This window comes from Diabrotica undecimpunctata, chromosome 6, assembly GCF_040954645.1.
Source record: "Diabrotica undecimpunctata isolate CICGRU chromosome 6, icDiaUnde3, whole genome shotgun sequence".
Classification (NCBI taxonomy): Eukaryota; Metazoa; Arthropoda; class Insecta; order Coleoptera; family Chrysomelidae; genus Diabrotica; species Diabrotica undecimpunctata.
Window position 1 is genome coordinate 19295568 of NC_092808.1, and position 25498 is coordinate 19321065.

The following is a 25498-nucleotide window of genomic DNA, read 5'->3' on the forward strand; positions in this document are numbered from 1 at the left end:
TAGTCGTCCTAGGTTTACATATAAACGAGAAGAACGGATACACTGTGAAAGTTTGGACTGAGTCGGAGTCATCTATGAAGAGATTGGAGGCTTTTGAGATGTGTACAAACGAATAGGTCTCTACTGCGAATCTCACGGAATGATTGAGTGGCGAATCCTATATTTCTCAGCAGAATGGGAATATAACGTAAAGTGATTGTCATAGTAAAAAACGGAAATTGGAGTATTTGGACACATTATAAGAAATATTGAAAATAAGGCTTTCCTCGCTTAGTTTTTAGATAAGACCTCACTGAGATAAGAGACTCGGCAAAACCACATATTTCCTGGCACCAGATATTGAATCTTTCTATTTTTAACAGTTTTTATGACTTCACATTCTTTCTTCATTCTTTGTAATACCTCTATATTAGTTACTTTTTCAGTCCACGATATTCTGTGGATTCTACTGTAGCACCACATCTCAAAGGAGTTTAATTTTTTGATTTCAGTCTGTTTTATTGTCCACACTTCCATGCCGTATAGTAAAGTAGAAAAAACGTAACAACGTAGCATTCTTGTGCGGATCTCTAGATTAAGGTTACGGTTGCAAAGTAAGTTCTTCAATTTTATAAACGTGTTTCTTGCGATTTCTATTATAGATTTGATTTCTTTTGTTTGATCTCCATCTTCGGTTAGCCACGTTCCTAAATATTTATATGTTGTTACTCTTTCGATCGTTGTATTATTGATGATCAGGTTATCTACATTTTGTGTTTTTTTTGAGAATATCATTGATTTCGTTCTCTTGAGATTCATTTGCAGTCCGTACCTTTTACATGCATTGTATACATGTTGTATTATGTACTGTAGATCTTCCATGTCACTTGCAAATATGACCTATCGTCTGCATATCTAATATTATTAATGCTATTTCCGTTGACCAAAATACCTTCCACAATATCCAATAAAGTTTCTTGAAATATCACTTCACTGTAGACGTTGAATAAGACTGGTGAAAGTATGCACCCTTGTCGAACTTCTCTAAGTATACTTACTTCCTCTGTCAGTTTTCCTTCGACTCTTATTCTTGCTTTCTGATTTTGATACAAATTCGATATTTGTAGATCTCTACTATCTATGTTTTTGGTCTTAAGAATACTTAAAAGCTTGATTATTAACCTATTTGTTTATATTATATTATATTAATTATATTTTATATTAACCTGACGGTCTTTTTATAATAAACTCTGCTCAAAAAGTTACCCTCATCTAACTTTCTGTCCGTCTAAATCATACTCTGTAAATACTAAAAGATTTAAATTGGAGCATGCTTGTTTTCCGTCTTATCTTTTTTAAAATCGGAATATTACAGAATTTCTTTTATCAGTGTTATTATGTCTCAGTTTAAAATTTCTTTTCTTTTTCTTTTTGTGTAGACATGACTCAGTAAGTTGTCGTTCCATCGTTTTCGTGGTCTTCCTACTGATCGTTTTCCTATTGAGGAATCGTCTCTTGCTGTCTTTCCTACTCTATTTGTTGTCATTCGGCTTACATGATCGTTCCATTTTACTCTTCTATTGATTTCCCAGTTCTTGATGTTTTCCACCTTGCATCTACGTCGCATATCTGTACTGCTAGCTCTGTCCCATAGTGTCTTGCCATCAATTGTTCTAAGTGTTTTCATCTCTGCTGTCTCTAGCATTTTTTTGTCCTCTGTGTCGGGTCATGTTTCTGCTGACACGTGGAAAATTTGAACCACATATTATAATTATTGTGAGCAAGATAAAAAAGCTAGATAAAATTAAAAGTTGTTTAACCTTCAAATAGCCCTTGGAGTTCCCCTGTTCTATTAATTAAAAATAAATCAGGAAATTTTCTTTTCTGCTTTGACGACATTTCGCTAAATGATGCCACTAAACACGACAACCTTAATATAGCCTTAAATTTCTTGGCTATATACCCTGATAAGTTTTCGGCAATAATTATTCTAGACCAACTAATTCGACTGAAGTTAAGCGTTTGTCAAAAAGTTTTCGACTCTCGTTTTTCTTATAAATAACCATTTAAATGACGAAGGAAAAACCAGTCTATAAAATGGATTTCCGATGCGGAAAAATCCTTTATCGCTATCAAATAAACTTTAGTCTCCCCTCCCGTTCTCGTTTAACCTGATTTCAATGAACCCTTCACCAACCAATTTGACGCTAGTGATACTGGTCTTACAGCCGTACTTACTCAAGAAATAGAAGAAGAAACATCAACAAAACATAAAAATTCTAACAAAGAATTATTATTAAAATTGTTTAACCTAAATATTTCAGGTTCAGCCAATATATCATTTTTAGTTGTTATATTTAACATATATCAGTATGTGACCTGTTAATTGAATTCCTTGGAAAAACAAAAGAAACATTAAGAGGCGAAATACGAAAAATAAGTCGTTCCTAATGTCACATATGCAAATAACCAGCGGACTGACTATAACGATCATTGTCATGTTATCTACAGCACTGTATGTCCCTTGGAAATAAACTACGACTTTTTATTGTTATGACTATAAATCTCAAGTAGAAGCTTAATCTAATATCCCTTTTTTCAGTTATTACTATATATTTTGCATATTCGAATAATAAACTACGCAATAACAATGATTTCATTGGGAATTTAACTCGTATATTTGCAGATAATTCTAAATTGGTTTTAATATTAAGTTATAATGGATATACGCGAAATCCGTAACAATGCAGAAAGAAAAATTTAAAGACTAAACTAAAAGATCGACCGCTTACAGTTCAGCCGCATCATCAAAACACGTAGTGGGCGAGAGGGAGGAAATCACAAAGGGGGAGAGCCACTCGGCGAGGGCCCATACGTGACCTAACAAAGCCCATCGAGCATCCCGAGTTGTTGATTTAATGATGTCTTGTTTTAATTGCTGACAAATTGCCAATTGCCACGAAAAAAACGCCCTCAGCTTTCCGGCCCTTAGTTTTCTCTGCTTCCAAGTTCCTGCCCTTTTCCTATTGTTTCGGAAACTCGACGACCCTTTTGCTTTTTCGCTTTTCTTGTTCCCAATTAAATTTTCTTTGTTTTGTAGAGTCTTTGAATATGTTTCTTGATATACGTGGAGTACTCAAATTTTATCGAAGGTATTCAAACCGATGAGATAATTTTCTCATCTTGAGTCAGATCTCTGAATAAATATACATCACAATTGTAATTGTAATAAACAGGGTGCTATTTTTTACACGTAAAGAAAATTAAAAACTGATTTATCGGATATCAAAGAACAAAAGGCCTTATTATTGACTTTAAAGCATACAGTCAAAGAATGTACAATTTGCGCTTAAAAGGGAAATTCTTTAATTACAGTTTGATCAATGCACATGCCCCAACTGATGACAAACCAGATGAAATAAAAAAACAGTTCTTCGAAGGCCTAGAGCAAGTCTACAGGAGATGTCTCAGAAATGACATTAAAATTGTATTAGGTGACATGAGTGCAAGAATAGGACGAGAGCGAGTTTTTATGCCCACAATAGGAAAGAATAGCCTACACAACATCAGTAGCGATAATGGATTACGACTGATAAACTTAGCAGCAACACTAAATATGACATTCGCTAGTACCTATTTTGAACACAATAACATACAAGGTAACCTGGACCTCTCCAGATGGAAAAACAATGAATCAGATAGATCACATCGTGATCTCAACATTGAGGGCTAGAATTTCAAACACCAGTAAAGAAAATAAAATGGATAGATAAAAATGGAACGTGCAAAAGCTGAGAGATGTGACAATTGCAGAACGGTACTCGGAAAACATCACCAACAGGCTTCTTCTTCTTGTAGTTCCTTCTCCTATCGGAGGTTGGCTATCATCACAGCTATCCGTACCTTATTGGCGGCTGCTCTAAAAAGATCTACTGAGATGCAACTATACCACTCTCTTAAATTTCTCAGCCAGGAAATTCTTCGTCTTCCTATGAATCTTTAACCCTTGATTTTACCTTGCATTATGAGCCTTAATATCTCATATTTCACACCTCTGGTAATGTGGCCTAAATATTCCAGCTTTCTTGTTTTGATGTGCTTTATGACCTCGCAATCCTTTTGTAGCCTTCTTAACACTTCTGCGTTTGTAACTCGTTGCTAATCAACAGGCTAAGGAATCAAAATGTAAATAAAGAAGGCCAGACAGATATAGACTCATCCTGGACCAGAATAAGCAAAGATATTGAAGCAGCAGCGAATGATGAAATATTAACAGAAATTTGTACCCGTAAAAATTATTGGTTTGACGATGAAGGCAAGAATGCAACAAAAGAAAAAAATGAAGCCTGCAGAAAGATACTTTCCCGGCGAACTAGAACATCTGTAGAGAATTACCAAACAAAAAGAAGAGAAGAAAAAAGATACACAAAAGAAAAAAATGAAAGCACTTAAATAAGGAACTTAAATATATAGAAAACCTCAACAGAGAGAAAGAATTCAAAGCATTCTATAAGAAAGTTAACATCAACAGAAAATAATTCAAGGCAACCATAAGACAAAGCAGAAGTCAGAATGGCGACCTATTAACAACAAAGAAAGATGTAGTGTAAGTCGTATCCAGGCACTTAATATAGAAGAAGAAGAAAATCTGGAAGAAGAAAGAGACGAGGTAAGAGAAACAGACGAGAGGAAAGAGGAACCACCAACGATTCTTGAAGTTAAAGATGCAATTAAAAAACTAGCCAGAAACAAATCACACGGAATAAATAATCTTCCAGCTGAACTATATAAAGAAGGTGGCTGTACAAAAAGGGGTGTACATATCTGGACCTCGGAGGTAAACTACACAATGTCATTTCGAGCAACTGTGTTTACGATGTGTTTGCAACAAAGTTTAGGGCACTTAGGATGTTAGCAAAAATGTGATATATCCCATAATTGGTTAAAAGACAAAATGACAATATTTTAATTATAATATATAATAAGCCAGTTTTATATAACTCAACAACAAAATATAATATTCGTTAGTTCTAAAACTATTCACGGGTCTCACTAGCAGTGTTTAGCGTAGCCACGCCATGCCACGCTGTATGAGATTATCTGTAGAGGTATAGCAAAAATAATGCATTCTGGTATCAATATTACACCAATTGCAGTTAAACGATCTGGGTTTTTCAACCTGTTTTCCTGCAAAAAAGCCGCTACTCGCACCAGCCATGAAGAAAAAAAAGCTTCAATAGGCTAAACGTCATAAAGATTGGATCATTGATGATTGGAATTAGTTAAATAACATACCTTAACGTTGTTTTTCTTTTATGTAGTTTACAGTTAATCAATTGGTCCACGATTTTAAAATAATAATAATAATATTCCAGGTTTGTTTTTCGGAATTTACCGTGAAGATCTTTTAATAGATGTTTGACTAGAGCTATGAGCCATGCCGATGCAGTACACAAGTTTACCTGTTATTTACAAGGTCATAGCTCTTGTCAAAATCCATTACCTATACCTACTTTCCGTTCGATGAGACGGGATGTTGTGAATTCGTTGTATGTCAACGTTGTTTCTGTGTTTTGCGTGTTATTTTGAGATGGATACTGTTGCTAATTTATCGGTGGGATCTAAAAAAAGACAATCCATCAAAACAAGTGAGAGAGGGCGTTCAAAAATTATGAAGTACAAGGAAAGTGATACTCATTTAGTGTTTCTAAAACAGAAGACCAGATCATGTGCCCATAATTCGAAAAATCTTCGTTGTGCTACGGTATTCTACGATGATATAAAAATTAATCGACAAGCAGTCTACATGACAGAGGGTAAAGAGAAACAAGATCTTGTTTTGATGGAATATATCTCTGCTTTCGAGCCCCAAAGAAGAAGGGGAAATGGTGCGCCTGTCTCTGTAACTCGCACAAGAACGGTTTCTGTGAAATTTTTTCTCAATAGTCAGAAACTGTCAGTCTCTCTGTAAAAAGTTTTTTGCTTTCTCAATGGGTATACCTGTCTCTCGACTACTGCGGATTGGAAAGGTCGTCAATCAAGGTCTGCTGCCCAAAGAAAATAGAGGTGATTATCGACGAGAAGCTTTTTTCAGAGCCAAAAAGAAAGCAGTCCGTCAATTTCTTCGTAAACTAAATTGTGTCGAATCTCATTATGGAAGAGGAAAAAGTAAGAGAGTTTATCTTTCAGCAGAGTTAAGTGTAAATAAGTTATATAAAATGTTTAAGGATGCCGATTTGCACGTGAGCTATTCATGTTTTCACCGTATTTTTGTAACCGATTTTAACATTGGATTTTCCTCTCCAGCTACAGACGCATGAGCTACGTGCACTCGTCTTAAATATCTTATTCAACAAAACGCTCGCGGCTCAGTTGAAAGAATTAGTCCAATTACTGAACTTCGTATTCACAAGCTGAGAGCCGATGCGTTTTACAACCTAATGAAGGAAGTTCCCAGTGATACTTATAGTTTTGTTTTTGATTTGCAACAAGTGCACCCACACCCTAAAACTCCAATCGGCGATGCCTTTTATCGCCGACAAATTGCATTCTATGTATTTTGCTGTGTGTATTGACACAAAGGCACCAACATTTTATACGTGGAATGAAACGCAGGGAAGCAGAGGAGTAAATGAAATCGGATCTGCACTCATCCATCACTTAAGATGTCAAGATTTTTAGTAAAATTGCTCATATCGTTCATGTTTTGTGCCATTGACTTAAAAATGAGGCTCCAGAGAATGTACAGAAAATTCATGTAACCTTTCCGACTCGTGGCTACAATTTTCTTCCAGCTGATCGAGCTTTTGGCCGTGTGGAGAAGCGCTTGAAAAAAACTGATACCATCATCTCGATCGAAGAGTATGCTTCCATTTACGAGGAGTTTGGCTCTGTCCAGAAACTGGGACAAGACTGGGTGATATACGATATCAAAAGCCTTGAAATGATTTATCAAAAAATAAAGGAATCAGTCAAACCAAACGCCTCATTATTAAGAAAATCAAAACAAGGGACCGGCATACTTCAACCAAAATAAAATGCTGCGCCAACTATAGGTTCTATAGTGAAACAGAAACTTTTAGAAGCATTGTAAAAAATATATAAATGATTTTCTTCAGGCTCTTCCCCAAATCCTACTATCTCATTCGGTGACTGAAGAGAAAAAAAAAAGATGTCCTTCATTTATCGCAAATCCACTTTGGACAAAATTGGAGGAAAGATATCCCTGATCTTCATTGGTATATTAATGTTCTTCAACACAAAGTTACTAGTGATCCAAATCCAGAAACCCACAACTACCATGATGGCGAGTGTGATTGCTTGAAGGATGAGCCAAAAAATGTTCACATTTAAATTTTTTGTACTCCCCATTTTTTTTGTTTTTTTAGTGGGTACCGTTTAATATTTTTTATTTTTTAAGAGATTGTTAGTTTGACAAAAGTTAATATCTCCCATCTTTTTTTACAAAACGCGATATCTCCAACAGACACGTGGCTATATTTTGTTAATGCAAATCAATAAAAATAATGTTAATTAACGTTTTATTTCTCTAAATCTAACCTCAATTGATTACGTTCTCTGAAATTTCGAAAATTTTAGTACAACAGCTGCAGCACGTTTTTACGTCTCCTGAAAATTTTTGAAAAGTGGATTTATGCAGTTTTGTAAAAAAGCTCCACACTTAATATTTATAATAATAAATTATCCTAATTATTAGATGTTATAACCTTATAATTTTGAATATCTTTGTTAGGTATTGTTTGCCACACTTAGCAAACAAACTTTAATGCATTATATTTAAAATCGTATAATAGTATAAATACTAGGTATAGATATTATTTTCTTAGAAATGTAGCCCTAGTAAAATTGTAATATCTTTAGATGAAATTTTTATAATATTTACCGGTAGATATAATATCTTTTTACAGTGTATGTAGATATTATTAATTAATCTATATTGCAAACATTAACTATTAGGATGACTTATAGCATCGTTGAACAAATTAATACAACCTCGTAAGTAACGGCAAGAGCGAAGAAGTACATACAAGAAGGGCCAAAAGTCAAAGTAAAAAGTACTTAAGAATGCAATCCACACGTACAGTGCAGTCACAGCATCAACCCATATACAAAGGGCATTACCATAACTTCACAATATGCGACCAGCTGAAAATTCTCTGAAGTTGCGACAAGAGTACTCGAAACACCGTCAGGGAGCCCTTTGCTCTCTCATCTAGAGTGCACTGACACGGAATCTGATTCGCCATTGTTTGTGGCCTTTTTACTTCTACTTACATGCTCCTTTATGTCGATACCTACTTTCATTTTTTGATGATCATTATTTATTTCGAGTGGTTTGTAACGGAAATATGGTGACTCAATTTCCAATTTTGCAATACATATCATTTAAAAATCGCAACAAAAGATTTTTTATTCCAAGATTTATTTATATGGTAAGATTTTTTAAAACACAACCGCTTGTTTTTGTATAAAACAGGATAAACAGGATAAATTATTATATTTCAACAACACAAATCCGGAAGAACGATTTTGCTGTTCAAGAAAAAGATTTGTTGTTGTATTTCTCTGTATTTACAGTAAAATTTAAGTTGGAAATACCGAAAGTGGCTTTAGTATATTTTATTTTATTTTAATATACCTAGTTGATGTTGTGAGACAGCTCCCGTAGGAAAAATGTTTCTGATTCTGTTTCTTTGTGGATTCTTGTTCAAAAATATCCCTTTCAATCAAGTCTGAAGGACGCCGGGCTAAATTTTTGGACAGAAATTACAAAAATCACCTTTTTTGCTCGGGAAAACATTTTTTAATGCGAAAATACGCATTTTCTAATCCTATAAATTTTCAAGCCTCGAAAATGCATATTTTAGCATTTTTCAGATTTTAAATCGCTTATAAATCTAAAACTGCCAACTTTAATTTAAAGAAAATGACAAGATACTTTTTTTGTTTAAAATAACACAAAAAATCTAAAAAAAGTTTTTCGGGACAAAAAAGGTGATTTTTGGAATTTGTTTTAAAAAATGTTTAAACAATTTCTGTCAAAAAATTTCGCCCGGAAAAATCTTTTCCTTCGGGAGAGGTCCCACAACATGAACTCTCAATTATGTTAAGCCCATTGTTTAGTTAAAACAATGTGTTGAATGTGATAATATAATTTATTAAATAAATATTAAAAAACTAGATGATCTATTATAAAATATATCAATTTAGCTGTTGTTGAATAGTAAAAAGATAAAAACTAAATGATAATTTAATGAATAATGAAAAAACACTAATGACTAGGTAACGCACAAAAAATTATAACCTTTCTCAAGGAAAAGTAGTGTCTCGACAGCTAATGGTCATTGACACAGGTACAATTTACATTCATCTTTACATGGTTAATACTTTACATTGGGTACAAATTAGTTACAATACATTTTTTATAATACATTTTGTTTTAAATTAAATTGTATAACTATGTGTTTTTTAAAAAGTTTAATACATTTTCATAGTTGCTGCTGTTTGAGATAAGTATGTCTTTTAGGTTGTTACCAAGATTGTATTTTCTTTTGGCCGCTAGGTAGTGTTGACAGTCAAGAAGTACATGTGTTACGGAAGTCGTGGTGTTGCAGTACTGGCACAAAATCTGATTACTGGAATTCATTAGGTGTCCATGTGTAAGGCGTATGTGCCCTATTCTCAATCTTCGAATGATAGATTTGTCCTTTCTTTTCATTGGTGGGAGCTGGTGGTAGAAAATGTTTGGTTGTAGAACGCTTAACTTGGTATTGCTTATTTTCCAATCATCATTCCAAAGGTCCATTATTTTATGTTTAATTGTTCTTTTTAAATCTGATGATGTTTGAATGTCTGTTGTTACGTTAAGAGAACATGCTTGTTTTGCTGCTTGATCGGCTTTTTCGTTACCTGGAATACCAACGTGTGATGGGGCCCACAATATTGTTACTGTAATTCCATTAGTTTGAAGGCGATTACACATACTCTGGATTTCTTGAACTATTGGGTGGATAGAATGTACGTTTCTTATGGACTGCATGGAGGACAAAGAGTCCGTACATATTGCTATAGTTTTATCATCGTTGCGTGGAGTTTTCACCGCTTATTTTTCCATATAGTTCAGCAGTATAAATACTGCGATTGCTGGAGAATCGAAACAAGTTGACGGTGGTTGTAGTCGTTGTAACAACACAGCCAACACCTTCTTCAATCTTAGATGCATCTGAGTAAAGGATCTTATCGAACTTGCATTGATGTAGTATTTCATAGAATCTTTGTTTGATAACGGAAGGTGATATTTCATTCTTATTATATTTGGATAATTCGATATTGAAATTTGGAAGTTTATATATCCATGGAGGAGTACAGGGCTGGTCGACAACAGATTGATATCTAAATAAGAAATTAACATCTGTATAGTGGACGGTACCATTCTAGGATTATTAGTAACTGGTAATTGTCTATTACAGTTGAGGTTTCTTGTGGGATTTGCTGAAACTCTAGCGAAATAGAGCAGTAGAAGTTGTTATCGTCTTAGATGAAGCGAAGGTTCGAAACATTCTACATGAATGCTGTCCACCGGACTGGATCGGAATGCTCCTAAATAGAGTCGAAGGGAAGTATTTTGGACTACATTTAGTGAACGTAGTAGTGATTTACTTGATGACATGTAGATAACACTACCATAGTCAAGTTTGGAGCGAATAAGAGCTCGATATATTTTTAGTAGTGTTTCCTCATCGGCTCCCCAACTATAAAGAGCTAGTGATTTAAGAAGATTCATTCTTTGAAGGTAGCTACCCTTAAGTTCTCGAATGTGTGGTCTCCAGGAAAGCTTTTTATCCAAAATAATGCCAAGAAGCTTTATTTCATCTACTACTTGGAAAAAATTTCCATTCAGAGTAATGGTTGGAGATTGCGTGTTTTGTCTTAAGTTAAGGCCGGATTGACTGGCCTAAATTAATTTTTAAATATAGAGGGAACAATCAATAATTTTATAAAATCTAATTTACTAAAGAGGAAACAATATGGCAGGTGAATCTGAAGTTTTTATGTGCTCTCAATGTGAATACCAAATCGACAACTATATGATGTAGGTTGTGTTTGTCTTGTCTTGATTTCATAAAGGCCTTGAATCGCCATGTCCTGTTTACTGAAGATTTTAATAAACAGTGATTAGCAAGATCACAGAAAAGAAATTCTGAATCAGCTTCGATAGCGTTGATAAATCCTATCAAAGGACAAAGCTGCATAATTAGGTACCTGTTTTAAAGCTCTGAATGAGTTGCAAGCTAAAAATAACAAACTAGCTGTTAAATGTTAGACTTTAGGAAGGCCTTTGACCGAGTGCAGCACATGAAGTTAATAGATGAATTAAAAAACATCAATTTAGACAAAAAAGACATTGAGTTTATATACTGGAACCAGAAAGTAGTAGTAAAGGTGAACGATATAGAAACAAATAATATACCGATTGCGAGAGGGGTCAGGCAAGGATGCGTCTTGTCTCCGACGCTTTTCAACGTGTACTCACAGGTCATATTCAGAAAAGCCTTATCGGAAAGAAAAGAGGGAATAAGAATTGGTGGAGAAATCGTAAACATCATAAGATTTGCAGATGACACGGTAATTATGGCTGAGAGTAAAGAAGAACTACAAACTTTACTAGATGCAATAAATAGTGAATGCATTCAAATGGGACTTGACATCAACACAGATAAGACCAAATTTATGAAAGTATCAAGGAGTCCAATAAATAATGAACAACTAACCTTTGGTAGACAGCAAATAGAGAGAGTGACAAAATATAAATATTTGGGAGCTTACATCAACACAGAATTAGATTCAGACCAAGAGATCAGGGTACGAATAGAAATGGCAAGGGCAGCGTTCTTAAAATTCAAGCAATTGTTCTGTGGCAAAAATCTGAATACTGCGCTGAGACTGAGGTTTGTTGAATGTTACGTCTGGTCCCAACTATTGTACGGGGTAGAAACATGGACTTTAAAAGCGCAAATAGTTAAGAAGCGTGAATCCTTTGAATTTTGGATATACCGGAGAATGTTGAGACTTCCATGGACTGTCAGGGTCACCAATGAGGAAGTGCTAAGAAGGATGGATCGAGACAAAAAATTGTTGAGAACAATAAAAGTACGCAAGACTGCATACCTTGGACATATACTGAGGGATGTTAAATATAGTCTTCTGCAGGTCGTCATGAAGGGTAGAGTCGATGGCAAAAAGGGAATAGGTAGAAAGAAGAAGTCATGGCTGCGAAATATTCGAGACTGGACAAACATGACTGTAGACGAATTATTCCACGTTGCAAAAGACAGAGAAACTTTTAGAAATGTGGTCGCCAACCTCCGTTAATGGGGACGGCATAGGAAGAAGAAGCTGTTAAATGGGTGCCTGGGCATTCCGATATTGGGAGGAATCAGGCAGTCGATGTAGCAGCTAAGGAAAGTACAGATCAGGTGTATTTCGGACCTGAACCTGATGTATGTTTGATTTTATAAGGTGGCTTTCTCTCTTTTAAAATATATGTTAAAAATTGTCATATGTAATGCTGTTGCTATTTATTTTCTTGTTTATCTATCCCTAAAAAAGAATTTTATATTCTGTCTAAAGAAATTCCTTCTAATTTTTCTATCTTTAAATATAATTCCTATTTTTATTGTTTTGTTTTCAACAAGACTAGAATTGTGCATTACAAGTTTTGTTCTTTGATCTGTCATCAGAATACTTTGGTATCTTCAGGAGGAAAATAAGTGAGTATAAAAAGTTTAGCCTTTTTGTTATTTTTCTGTGTATGTGATGTTTACCTACTTATCTTCATTAAGGTTTTACTGAAGAAAGCTGCTTGTCGGAACTGCTACTATTTCATGTACTGATTCTGCAGTGGATGTTTCTTAGCTATTTCTTCACGTCTTCATGGTGCAGGTGAATGTTTCTTACACGATGTTGAATTCCTGTTTCTTCTTTTAGATTTCAGAAACCACAATTCTTCTAATGATGAGAAGATCAATACCTATTATAGCGTCTATCGTCTATCGTAGAGGCTGCAGTCGATCTTAAACAACCAGATATTATTCGGCTAGTCTCATTAGTAGCGTGATCAACGTGAAAAATGTGGACAGAGCGGGATCAAACTAGAGCTGAGTACTCAAATACTCTGCTGTAGAGAAACACAAAGCTAGGGCTTAGCACGTTGGCTGAGCTCCCAACTTATTCTAAGTGTAAAAGCTTAATCCAGTCTTAACCCAAAATATTTCGGTTCTTTGCAGTGATCTATATAGCTCACTTCTTCGTGTTATGTTCAACTTTTTTTTAGCATATGGTTGTTTAGGCGGTAACCACACTCTATGTTATTAACAAGGGGTACCAATACTCCCCTTAGGTGAGACATTTTTGGATTCATCCGGTGACTTTTCTTAGATTGAAACCTTTATATTTAAGAATTTCGATTAAGCGTCAGGACCTGCTACATATTCTGTCCGACAACCTATTGGGACATACTTCCTGTGTTATCCTGGTGCATAAGTCGTGGACTAATACGCACCCTGATGCGCATCGCCCCGCCTTAAAACCGTTTCCAATTTTATCATTGGCCGAGAGATCTGAAAATGCCATATAAATACTAATATACTTATAAATATTGAACATTTTCTGCTCTCGGCCTCAGTCTGGTCTCGGCTCCCAAATAGGGTCTCTGCACCCTAGGAGTCCGATGTCGGGGCTCTGCTCCGCTCTACTCTTTTAGACTCTGTGGCTGGATAGTTTCCACCTGTCAAAATGTTGTTTTATTTTAATTCCTGGTGTAAGAAAAACCATAAATCCATCGATAATGGAATTTACGCAGTGTGAACTTTGGACTTTGAATTGATTGGTCGAAGTCCCCCTGTAAGGCACCGTGTGAGTGTTGGCACGTGATTCTTCAAGCCCTTACGTCCCATCTGGTGGTACCTGAGTGCCATTTTATTAAATTCAACAAAATTTTCATACATGTTTGGTGTTGGTTTTAGATTAGATTAAGCTGTCAAATATATTGTCAGAGTTGTACCCTCGTCCCCATCTTCAATGATTGCAAGGATGTGTTAACTTTGGGTCGTGAACTAACTGAAGGTATTTTTGTTCTGTCCATTTCTCCAGGTCTTTCTCACTCTGGTCCGTTTCTTTATAACCCTACGTAGTGTTGTGACAATTAGACACAAATACATCATCCTCTAATCTCAACAGTGGGAATGGCAATATTACTTTCGCGAGTAAAAGCAGTAGATATGACGTCTATGTCCGGCCTAACAAATATTGTAAACTGAGTTTGAAATTTCGTGAATCTGAAGCACTCATACGGTGACAATCGATGAACGAAACGATCAAATCAGCATTTGATCATGAAAACATTTAATTCTCTTCAGTACGTTATCCTAACAAGACAGAGTCGAACTAGTTTTTGCATTAGTAAAGTAATTGAATTATTTATTATTTTTCTTCTACCAGTGGTGTTTAGTACTTCATATTGAATTCAGAATGAAATTAAAATAGGTAATGTTTTTAAGATTCGTTTTTATTTTTTTAAGCGTGCATATTTCCAAGGTTCCTGAGGTTTTGAAATGTTTTTACTTCCATGCTGACCATGAGATCTTTCAGAACAGTTCTCATATTATTTATCTTAGGCCTGCGCTTTGTAGTACCACTGAGAGTTTCTTGGGAGTAATAATTATCTTCTTGTTTATCAAATATGTCGGATAATAATCTTCTGTATATATACAGATATTCCTTCAATTATTAAAGGCGTTACCAAGGTTGGTTTCATTCCTCTCATTATCTAGTTTTCTCTGGTGAAGAGATTATCCAATTAAATCGCTTCCAGGGGTCGCCAGAATGCTCTTTATGCCCCACGTCGAAGATCATTAAAATGATCACATTAAAATCTTAATTTATTTCTATCTTTTGATCGAAATGATTGTATAAACTACGATAGGTCAAACTTTTTAGGATGTTGATATCAGATTGGATGTTTCCACGCCGATTTTTCCATATCTCAACAGTAATATAGCAGTCTTCGAATTTCCAATAAAACAAATATTTGAGACTATAATTTTTATTTAGATTTTTATGACAAAAGATACTTTTGAGGTACAATACAAAAAGTTTTGTTTTATACACTTTAATTCCAAACACCTTGTAACAATTTGTCAAACACATTAAAATACTGCTTCTTTCAACTCCTACCTTTTGTTGAAAGAAGTTCCTACCTTTTATCATTACATATTTATTGTAATGTGTGATTCATTCGAGGCACCAATGCAATACTGTAACAACTCAACAAGAAGCCAATTGTTTTTGAGTCGTCCAACTCTTGCCGTACCCACCTGTATATATGTCTCAGTTTGCGTGAAATTAGTTCGTATGATATTTATTATTATAACTTTACCAAGTTCGTTTCAAGTTGACAAAGGGATTATAGATGACCGCTGGCACCTTAGTGTGCGTTCATAACGAGGCGCCGACCCTCGATCGGACCATAGGATGGTGTTATATTATCATCGCCACGTAAAATAAATGCATTATTTTAAATGCGAGCGTTCACTGTCAGTGCTATGCTCTAGGCGAGGATACCATGCGATGATCTCAGTAATGAACGCACCCTAACAAGGTTAAAAAAAACGTGTGAGAGACAATTGCAGATATATAGGCATTTAAATTGAAGAAGACTGCTTGTATATTCCTTTAATCGCGAAAGACTATTCCTATGATTGCTTTCGATGAAGATAACATAAGCTATATAATAAGGAAATTAGAAAATATTTGAACGTGGTCTCACCAGGAATCTTACTCACTATGAGGCAAAGAGCATCAGACTTGATATTAGAAGCGATGTGATAAAAAGCGCAACAGGAAGGTTCGTACGAGTAGGGAAGATAAAATAGAATTGCAAAGCGAGAACGATATACGCAAATGCTAAACTCATTCTGCTATAGATAAGTAAGATAGGAATGCAGTATACCGTGTCGTACGAATATTACAAAAACATTCAATCGGATGATCCAAGGAAGACAAATCAAATTGTTTGGACGTTTAATAAATATGAATTATCAACGATAGAATATTATTATACAAACAATATTAACGTACATTATGAAGGAAAGAAGGAAATGAGAACTCCATTATCGTAGAAGAAAGAAGTGGATTGATCAATGCAGGAGAGTAACGTAGGGATATAAGAGATGCACAATTATATTATTCGTGATAAAAGAATTCGTAAAAGTTTCTTACTTTAAGACCTACTTCAATTTTATTATTTGTAAAATTATACACATACGAACAAAATACTTGCTTCCGAGTATTTCACTAAAAGCTTAAATCTATTATAAATGCTAATAATGACAAATTAAGCAAAAAAGCCGATTAGAGCAAACCAAATTTGATTTGGATTGATGCAGTATTGTATTGGAGAATCGTATATAAAATATATTTTGTACCTCATGTACAAAGTTACTTGTTTTTAGCTTCCAAACGGACGAAAGCTACTCTTAAAGATCAGCATTTCTGTAGCAAATATAAAAATAACTGTAGTAAAAAGACTTATCTTGTAGTATTTTTAACCAGTCGTGTTAAAGAATACCGGGATAAAAAAATCGTATTTCAAATATTTTACAAACAAAGAGAAAATCACTAAAATCGTCGTGTACACATATACACCATTCATAATTTTATTTCATGAGAAAATTAGGAGATCTCAACGTTCGTAAATATTAGATTTGAACCCAAAGGTTCTTATATATAGTAAATCTTTTTTATAAATTGCAATTTATCTTCTGGAATATCTATTTCCCGTTTCGTATCTATCCCTGTACGGCCCTGGAGGTCTTCCTTGTCGATCCCGATTATACGACCTGTCTTGATTCCCGTATTGGTTGTAGTTGCCACGGTTGCCGTAATTGCTCTGATTTCCATAGCTACTGTTATAATTGTTGTTGTATGGATGTTGATAATTATGACCTTGTTGTCTCTGATTTCTGTAACCTGTAACAACAAGTAAACTTAATATAATTAAAAAAAGAAACAACCGTTAAAACTATTAAACTGATAAATCAATTTGAGAAACATTATAGTAGAGGTAGTCTAATCTTAACGGCTATGCTTAACATTATAATTAGTTTTAAGTAAAACAAATACAATGGGAAATTAAAGTCACAAATAGAAGCTTTGCGTTACGTTTTCTCTACCTAGAAATGAAAGTAGAATAGAAAGATTTTTTTAATTACCTCAGAAGAAGGTTCCAGGTAGAGGAACTGTAAGATTTATATTTTTTTATACATTTTTTGTTTTTAAATGTAGCTTTAATTTCCCATGTTATTATTTTTCCTTAAAAATTGTAAATGCCAGAAGGATTTAGGAGTTATTTTATAATAAATAGCTTTTATTTCTAATGAAAATAAAAAATAATAAAATAGCTTTTTATTTCTAACAGTTCTTAATATTTTATTTTATTTTTTTTCTATCTCAATTTCCTTCTTCCGTATTTTCTGCGTCACTATCATTGTTCGGACTTAATCCAAACTGACAACAGCGCTCATACCCCACTTCTCTCGCTGCAACAATGCGCTGACCAAAATTTGACCCTGCGAAAGATTGCACATACAAATCTCTCTCTCCAAGTTTCAACTGCCGACCGAAGCAGCCACAGCGGACGTGAATCAATTCCGATCACATATTAACAATTGTAAATTGTAAGCTATAATATTAAGACGTCTCATCATTTTACACGCTGGATGTGCATCAGCATTTGTTTCTAATGCGTTAAACATATTTAGATCGGGAAATAAAACAGGCGACTGCCACTACAACGAGATACTGAAGAAAATAGATAATTTGTTAAATCAAGTAACTTAACTTATAACAAATATCGATAATAAAATTATCTCTTACTATTTTTCCATTAATTTCAATCCTTAACCTTAGTACCTCTAGTAAACCGTCATTTTCCTATAATAATTGCAATCAAACATACAATATAAAAGGGCCAAAGCGCTAAAGGTCACGTGCCCCCAGCGGACGCGTGTCCTCAATCAACTATTAAAACAAACAAACGACGCTACGAGGACGTCGCTAACGTTCGACGCCGCTTCCGCCCCCGTCAAAACACGTCAGTCACATACGGCTGAGTCTACGTTTTGATAACTGTTTGACTGGGTTGTTGAAGGGATTAAGTGTCAAATTAATATGACGTTATCGCGGAATTTATAATGCCAACTTTATTAAAATATTTTGATTCGAAAGCACAGTCCAAACAATGTACACACATAAGTTCTCCGCTGTCAAATGAGGCAAAATCGGTTTTTGTCAACAGGGAAGTTATGTCACCTACTTTTTCTTATTTTTGATCGTATATGAGGGTGGATTGATATAAAACTAGCCTTTGATAGAAAAAAACAAGTTTTTTGGAATTAAATCGACTTATTTCTCAACATAGTCCCCTTTTAGCTCGATACACTTAGTAAGACGATGTTCCAACTTTTTATCCCATCCGAATAGTACTTTTACTCGAGCTCTTCAAAATAGGCCGAAGTTTCAGCGACGACTTCATCATTTGTTGCGAAACGGCGTCCTCCGAGCCATTTCTTAGGTTTGTAAACAGGAAAAAATCGCTGGCGGCAAGATCTGGGAAATACGGTGGATGTTCAACCAATTCATAGCCCATAACGTGTAATTTTGCCATGCCGACGGCCGATTGGTGAGCCGGTGCATTGTCTTGGTGAAAGAGCACTTTTTTGCGGTCCAAACCGGGCCGTTTTCGACGCAATTCGGCATCGAATCGATCCAATAATGCTGCGTAGCACTCACCATTGATTGTTTTTCCTTTTTCCAAGTAGTCGATGTGAATGATGCCCTTCGCATCCCAGAAAACAGTCACCATCACTTTTCCGGCCGAATGTGCACTACCTTCTTCGGCGGTCCTTCGCCGCGTTTGCGCCACTGTTTCGACTCTTCTTTGGTTTCCGGTGTGTAATAATGCACCCAGGTTTCATCAACGGTGATAAATTGGCGAAAAAAATCCTTCGGATAGCGCCGTATCATCGCCAAAGCGTCACCCGAGTGGTCACACGTTTTTGCATTTGATCGATTGTCAGCAAACGCGGCACCCATCGCGCGGATAGCTTTTTCATGTCCAAATGATGGTGAATGATGTTGTGTACGCGTTCGTAGGAAATGTTTAGGACCTCTATTAACTCGCGGAGCTTAATTCGACCTGCTATAATCATGTCATGGACTTTGTTGATCATTTCAGGCGTGGTGCCATCATTTGGCCTCCCGGGACGCTCATCATCAAAAACACTCGTACGACCACGAACAAATTCAACTTTCCAAAATTTTACTGTTGCTAACGAAGGTGCAACCTCACCATAAACTTCGTCCAGGTCGGCTTTGATTTGCACATTCGTTTTACCCTTTTTGTGGAGGAACTTAATCACCGAACGATACTCAACTTTTTCTATTTCTCTGAAACACAAAATGTGCTTGCTTTTGACGGCTGTAAAAACCAAACTAATTGTTTTTAAAACTTAAAATTTTGACAGACGTCATGTCATGAATGGCAAATGTCAACACCGAAATGAAGCGACTGGCGATTTTGAATGTTAGTTACGTGCGCGAAATCAATCTATATAATATATAAATATGAATGTTTGTCTGTATGTCCTTTATAGAATCGTAAGCTATACATTTGATCATGTAATGATCTTTGTCAAAGTTGTTGTGCATGAGCCCAAGAAGGTTTCTAAGTTGGTACGACCAATTTTCGACAGATGGCACCACTGTTATTCCAATGAATCTATATTAACAAAAATGAATCGCCGAAATGTTTGTACAGGCATCACTTCAGAATGACTGTACCAAATTAGATAATTCCTTTTTTGTTAAAAAGGAAAAGACAGTTAAGATTTGAATCCCTTTTTGAAAGACTTCAAAAACAGTTTTTTCGTCATTTTAGATCGCAATATAACTAATAGATGAATGTAACACTGAATATATCGGTTTTCGTTCGATCGTATCGAAACGGCTGGACCGATTTTTAAGAAATTTTACATGTATATTCTGTATGTCTGAGAATAGGATGATATGTATTTTTCATACCCCTAAGGGGTAAGGGTGGTCCACACCAAACATTTTTTCTTATTTTTTAAACAAATTTTTTTAATATTGTTTTTATGACGACTGTATGTATAAAAATACATACAGTCCTTAATTTTCACCATTCTATTACTAACCCCTTCTTTTAATAGCCATATTAGTATCACAGAGTTGGTTGTGATACTTATCCGAAAGGGCTGAACCGATTTTTATGAAATTAGTGTCGCTCCTTCGAAACGGCTTTCCCAATTTTTATGCAATTTTATGCAGATTACAAACGATCGTAAGTCACGTGAAATGCTTCCAAGAAGACGATATTGGGCAGAGTTAACTGAAGTTGTTTCGAAAAATATACTTCTGCAATCCAAAAGGAGTAGTTTTAAACCTTTTAGATCGTTTGTAATGTGAAAGTTTTAATTCAGCGTTTTTTAGAAATATTTCAAATGCCCTAGGCTCTAACAATGGAAATTATACAGCGACCGGACAATGAAAGTGATACATTTTATTGATCTAATGAAAATCTTAATAAAATGACAAAAATCGCGCAACGTTTATTTATTTAACAGCTTTATAGAAAATGACATTGTTTGCGGCAAAATGCAAAAATTGCATACGAAAGCTGTACTATTCACCTTTAAAATGCAGTTTGATTTGTGTCGATAGGACACTCTGATTAAAAGATATCAAATTTTTACCGTCGAGTTGATACAACTTTTCTCTAAAAAATTGATTTCGCGCGCGTAACTGATATTCAAAATCGCCGGACGCTTTAATCGTTGTTTCTGAGAGAACAGTTCATTCTACAGAAAAAGTGCTAATATACATTTTTGCTGAAAATTATTTCAGCTACATTTTTTATTCGAAACATTTTTTAAAGGGGAGGTTTTTGGAAGCCGGGAGTAGGAGTGGTTAACTTTTTTGCGTATTTTTTGGGGTCCCAAAATTGACATAAAATTCAGCTTATTCGTATGATTTTTAGAAGTTCAATGGCAATTTCGTCTCTGGCGACTTGAGTATTAATTGCTACGAAAAGTGATTTTTACTGTGCTTTTTTTGAAACGTCTTTAATATTTCTGCTGTTATTACATCTATACATAAGGCTTTATTAATTATTTTTAATTACTTAGAGAATCTTACCTCCTGAGGGGCAAAAATTTTTATTCATTTAGGGGTAAAATATTTTAAATTATTGACCTCTATGTCGGTGTGTGAAAATAAATAAATATTTTTTAACCGCATAGATATATTCAGAATATTTTTATAAGTATTTAGAGTGATTATTACCTAGACTTCCCCTAAAAGAAAATTAAGAGTATGCTTTGAGAGGTCAATGTGAGTTTTTTCTTGTAATCTTGTTTAAAGAATATACCCCTTAGTTTCAGAATTTCTGCCCGATATACTGTTAATCCTATTTATTCGAGCTTGTCGCACGCATATGCCAATTTTATTATAGAATATTGAATTAAGTTATCAGAAGTGAATCGCTGGCAAATACCTGAGTTCCAGACCACAAAGGATTTTCAATCAAGAGTTCGACAATAGAAAGAGGGCCAGGCAACTGGACATGGACACGCCATCGGCCGCAAGATCCAATTTACAATAGAAATTCAAAGTTGGAGTGCTTTGATGGTGTCTGGTGTCAAGTGCAGGGTTTATCGGATTCGCGGTCTCTTTTCTTGACGGTTACGGTCCGGTATAAACTTAGATTAGTCCGGTAAACTTAACTTAATACGATAGTTCGAAGAAGGTTACAATAAAGTCCTTCCAGCACTTAGATAGTTCAATAATATATTATTCTTGAACTTCTTTTAAGGAAAGGAAGCTACAAAAATACACTTATTAACAAAACACAACTAAAACGCAACAAAAATGAATTAGATCCACTACATACGAACGATTTGTAGATTTTTGCTTTTATAAAGATAGATATCGATGAATAGAATTTACATTTTTAAAATTTTAACGTAATACGATATTTTTAAGCAATATTCACATTTTTTATATAATTTTGATCAAATTATATGTAACGGCTAGACTTGGCAAATATTCAAAATGCATATATTGCATATTGTATGCAAATACCTAGGGATTTTCCATACTTATACAAAAAATTGCATAAAATGCATAAACGTCAATTTATATCGAATTGAGGATTTTAAATAATATTTTTCCAACCTTAGATTCCTAATGGTATGACTAACTGGAAATTCCAAAGTTCATTTTATTTCAATATTTCAGTCTTCAATATTACCGATAGTACTTATAGATACTACCTAATACTCTTGGTATTGTTGTAGCAGGTAACCGATTCTTCTTCTTCTTCTTAAAGTGCCCTCTCCTCAATGGAGGTTGGCTACTACAATTTTAAACTCTTCTCTATCTTCAGCTGTTCTTATTAGCTGTTCAAAATTTAGCCCTGTCCATTGTCGGATGTTTCTGAGCCACGATAGTCTTTTCCTTCCTATGCCTCTCTTTCCCTCGATTTTTCCTTTCACTATAAGTTGGGCATATTGGTACTTATTATTTCTCAGTATGTGGCCTAGGTATGATGTTTTTCTAACTTTTACTGTGTTAAAAAGTTCTCTTTCCTTGCCTATTCTATGCAGCACTTCTTCGTTTGAGGTATGCGATGTCCATGAAATTTTGAGTATTCTCCGGTAGATCCACATTTCAAAGGCCTCCAATTTATTTACGGTTGATGTTTGAAGGGTCCACGTTTCAACTGCATATAGAAGAGTCGACCAGACGTAGCATTTTGATAAACGTAGTCGAATTTCGAGTTTGATTCGAGAATCACAAAGCAGTTTTTTTATTTTTTCGAAAGATTTTCTGGCCTGTTCTATTCTCGATCTTATTTCTAGATCAGGATTTAGGCTGCTATCGATCCAACGTCCCAGGTACTTAAATCTATTGACCTGTTCTAAAATGTGCCCATTTATTGTGCAAGGTTGAGGTACGTTTTGGTTTTTTCGGATTGACATCACTTTGGTTTTTTTAATGTTTATTTTCATAACAAATTGCTCACAGGTCAAGTTGGTCTTGTCGATGAGTCGTTGTAGACCTAAGTCGGAATCCGCAATTAACACTGTATCATCGGCGTATCTGATACTGTTGATATTTACGCCATTCACATTGACTCCATCCTTGGAATCCTCCAATGCTTCTTTAAATAGAAACTCGGAGTAAAGATTAAACAGCAGAGGCGACAGAACACATCCCTGTCTAACTCCCCTCCTAATTTCTACTTCTGCGGATGTGGAACCTTCGATCCTAACTCTGGCGTTTTGGTTCCAGTACAAGTTTTTTAAGAATTTTATGTCTTTTCCATCTAAACCGACTTCTTGCAAACGTTCTAATAGTAGGTCGTGTCTTACTCTATCAAATGCTTTTTCGAAGTCTATAAAGCATATAAATATATCTTTCTGTTGGTCGTAGCATTTTTGGGCGAGAACTAGTAAACTGAACAGGGCTTCTCTCGTTCCCATGCCGGCTCTGAATCCAAACTGATCGTCTCCGATGATTGTTTCGCACTTTCTATAGATAAGATTATGTACGATTTTTAGTAGGACTTTTACTGCATGACTCATAAGGCTTATCAGATGGAACTCATTGCAGTGTTGTGGGTTTGGCTTTTTTGGTAGTGGGATGAATATTGACTCCAGCCAATCTTGGGGTATTTTACCTGTATCATAAATGCGATTGAATAAAAGGACAAATATTTCGATATTTTCTTCGCTGATTAATTTTAACGTTTCTGGGTATATTCCGTCTGGACCTGGGCTTTTATTTGTTTTAAGATGATTAATTGCATTTATGATTTCAGATTTCAGAATTGTTGGCCCTTCGTTGTTATTTTCCAATCTTGGTAAACGATTATAATTCCGAAATAAAAGGGTGTTTCAAAAGTTTATTGCGTGGGGTATGAATAGAATTGTCGTATTGCAAATCATTTTGTTCTCAAAAGTGAAAGTTATTAAACATCGTCAGTTGAGCTTGTTTAATTTGTTTACTATTTTGATTTTAAAATGCCGAAAATAACTAATGTCGCTACTTGGATTATACCTTACAGAGCTATCTATGAATATGTACAAAGTTTATGGTTCAGTTTGCGGCAAAATTGTAAGTACTAAATATTTAATGCTTTTCTATATTTGATATGTTATTTAAAATACACTAGGGTGCAAAATTAAACGGACACTCAGATTTGTTTGCTTTTTGTTGGTGTTTAGATCAAAACTTGTTTAATGTGTTTGAATTGTATTTTATGCCTTATTAGCGATAACGTTTTTTTCTTGTTTGAACCTGTTTAGATGTTTTGTGCGAACAATAACACTTTTACACATCTTCTTCTTAAAGTGCCTATCCGTTCCGGATGTTGGCTATCTTTACTTTGTTTATTGCAGCGCGGAACAGTTCAGTGGTAGTCGTGTTATACCACTTTCGTAAATTTTGAAGCCAGGAAATGCGTCTTCTTCCAGGTCCTCTCTTACCATTTACCTTCCCTTGGAGAATCAGCTGGAGAAGGCCGTAACGTTCTTGATTTCTCATTACATGTCCTAGATATTCCAACTTTTTAGTTTTGACGGTCATGAGAATTTCACATTCTTTCCCCATTCTACGCAGGACCTCCACATTAGTAACTCACCATACTAGATACCATAGAACACACGGCCGTAATAAACGCAATGCAAAATTGTAGAATACACAGCAGATATATTAACTTAATAAAAGAAACTATGAACCAAGCTACAGCTACATACTACCTAAATGAAAATGAACACACGAACCCTGTACCACTAAACAGGGGAGTCAAACAGAGAGATACTTTATCACCCAAACTGTTCACCTTAGTTTTGGAGGACGTTTTTAAAAACCTAAATTGGAAATATAAGGGAATAAACATCAATGGCCGCTACCCCAGTAATCTACGATTTGCAGATGACATAATCCTGATAGCTACTGACCTACCAGAAATGCAAACCATGCTTTTAGAACTACATACCGAATCTTCTAAAATAGGACTGAAAATGAATTTAAACAAAACAAAAGTCATGCACTCCGAAGACACCGTGACAATAATAAACGAGAAAGTTATAGAAAAAGTTGAAGAATATATATACTTAAGACAAAAAATAATACTAAATAGGGAAATTCAAACTGAAGAAATAAAAAGAAGAAAGTTAGCTTGGGCAGCATTCGGTAAACTGAACTATATACTCAGAAATCAACAATTTCAATTACATCTTAGATCTAAAGTTTTTGATGCGTGCATTATTCCGATATTAACTTATGCGGCACAAACATGGACAATCACAAAAAAGAATATGAATATACTTAGAGTCACTCAACACGGGATAGAAAG

At 34.9% G+C, this 25498-nt stretch overlaps 1 protein-coding gene across 1 annotated transcript in view; it reads right to left on the reverse strand.

The window, feature by feature from the left end:
* Positions 1-15087: 15087 nt before the first annotated feature.
* The window catches only part of Rat1 (5'-3' exoribonuclease 2 Rat1), a 29927-nt gene continuing 19516 nt past the window's right edge, over positions 15088-25498 (reverse strand). The window contains exon 13 of the mRNA XM_072534392.1: positions 15088-17028. Coding sequence (XP_072390493.1) covers positions 16814-17028 — 215 coding nt within the window. The 3' untranslated portion in view covers positions 15088-16813. The remainder of the gene's footprint in view (positions 17029-25498) is intronic.